General features: G+C 52.6%; 1 protein-coding gene across 1 annotated transcript in view; it reads left to right on the top strand.

Annotated features, from left to right (window-relative positions):
- Window positions 1-475: 475 nt before the first annotated feature.
- LOC102379387 overlaps window positions 476-1,742 on the top strand; it is a 27,322-nt gene continuing 26,055 nt past the window's right edge. Inside the window, exon 1 of the mRNA XM_025192560.1 lies at window positions 476-578. Coding sequence (XP_025048345.1) covers window positions 522-578 — 57 coding nt within the window. The 5' untranslated portion in view covers window positions 476-521. The remainder of the gene's footprint in view (window positions 579-1,742) is intronic.

The following is a 1,742-nucleotide window of genomic DNA, read 5'->3' as shown; positions in this document are numbered from 1 at the left end:
GATTTAAATGTGTGGTCCTGAACATACTCCTGTTGAAATGAGAGGTATTTTTGCCACTGACTCCCTCTTTCTCCTGAAAGTTTATTAAGCTTGTTATTATGATCAGCACAAGCCTTTGCTCCTCAGTGAGTGAAAGCTGATGCCATGGTGCTTTCAGGCACTGCATCTGCAAAGGTCCTGGGGCTGTGGAACCAGCACCTCCTCCTGGCAGAAACCCGTCACTCAGGAAGGGGTCAGCCAGGAAATGGTTTTGAGGCCACCCAACCTTCCTTTTTCTGGGTCAGACAGAACATTAACTATCAAGCCCATCTGCCATCTGTAGCAGCTCCTTGCTGTTGGTTCCCCTGAATATCTCCTCCCTCTCCCCCTCTGTTCCTATTACAGGCCTCTCACCCACCCAAGGATTAGCTCACAATGGGGCTCCGGTAGCCATGGAGACGGAAGGAACACAGAGCACTTCAGTTAGAGGAGAGCATCCAAGGTCTTAGGGTGTGTTTTCTCTAGCTCCTCAGGGTAGCCCAATGGCAGCCATGCAGGAAAGGGGTGAGATCCTTAATAACCGTTTTAAGGCCTCCCAGGTAAGATTTGGGGTGGGGAGATGAGGGGTGGGTTACAAAGGGCACTAGGAACTAAGGTCAAAAAGTGGGAAAGGATGGGGTCTATAGGGGGAGGTCTGAGGGATGGGTGAAGTGAGGGGAGATCAGTGGTGACATGTAGGGGGTGCACAGGGGTGCACGTGCACCTCCTGAGAGTGCTGGTGCACTTCCTATTAGCCAGTGTTGCCAGGCAGGGGTGGCAGGCAAGAGCACTAGTGACCCCCCAGAGAGCACCAGCTGGGGAGTGGGGGTGCCAGGAGACGCGATCCCCCCATGGCCAATTGCGCTCACCCAGAAGTACCAGCGCCAGTTCATCTCTGTCAAAACAGGTGGGGCCACAGAAAATGACAACCCAAAGAGATACAACTTCACCCGGAAGTGCTGGTCAGTAGGATCAGCTGCAGGGGGACCCCCACCCTGGTCTGTGGGATCGGCTGTGAGGCCCACCCCCCCATGGTTGCTGTTGGAAAAAGCCAACCTATTAAATAGGTACTTTGCGTTGGTCTTTCATCAGTCCCATGGGACGCCCATGCCCGCTACAGGGCTGGGAAGTCCGGGTATTAATGCTGATTTTCTGAAGGAACATCTTGAGAAGCTGGATACCTTCAAGTCAGCCGGCCCTGACAATCTTCACCCCAGGGTACTCAAGGAGCTGGCGAGCATCATAGCCCAGCCTCTAGCACGGATCTTTGAAAACTCTTGGCGCTCTGGTGTAGTGCCCGAAGACTGGAAGAAGGCCAACGTGGTGCCTATCTTCAAGAAAGGGAGGAAAGTGGATCCGGCTAACTATAGGCCCATCAGCCTGACTTCTATCCCGGGGAAGATCTTAGAAAAGTTTATTAAAGAGGCCATCCTTAATGGACTGGCCGACGTCAACATCTTAAGGGATAGCCAGCACGGGTTTGTTGCGGGTAGGTCTTGCTTGACCAATCTCATTTCCTTCTACGACCAGGTGACCTATCACCTGGACAAGGGAGAAGAGATTGATGTCATATATCTTGACTTCAAAAAAGCCTTCGATCTGGTGTCCCATGATCGCCTCTTGGAGAAACTGGCCAATTGTCGCCTTGGGTCCTCCACAATCCACTGGCTGGAAAATTGGCTCCGGGGTCGGACCCAGAGAGTAGTAATTGATGGAAGTCACTC

The sequence above is a fragment of the Alligator sinensis genome, unplaced genomic scaffold (genome assembly GCF_000455745.1).
Source record: "Alligator sinensis unplaced genomic scaffold, ASM45574v1 scaffold1181_1, whole genome shotgun sequence".
Taxonomy (NCBI): Eukaryota; Metazoa; Chordata; order Crocodylia; family Alligatoridae; genus Alligator; species Alligator sinensis.
This window is presented reverse-complemented; position numbering and strand designations above follow the sequence as displayed.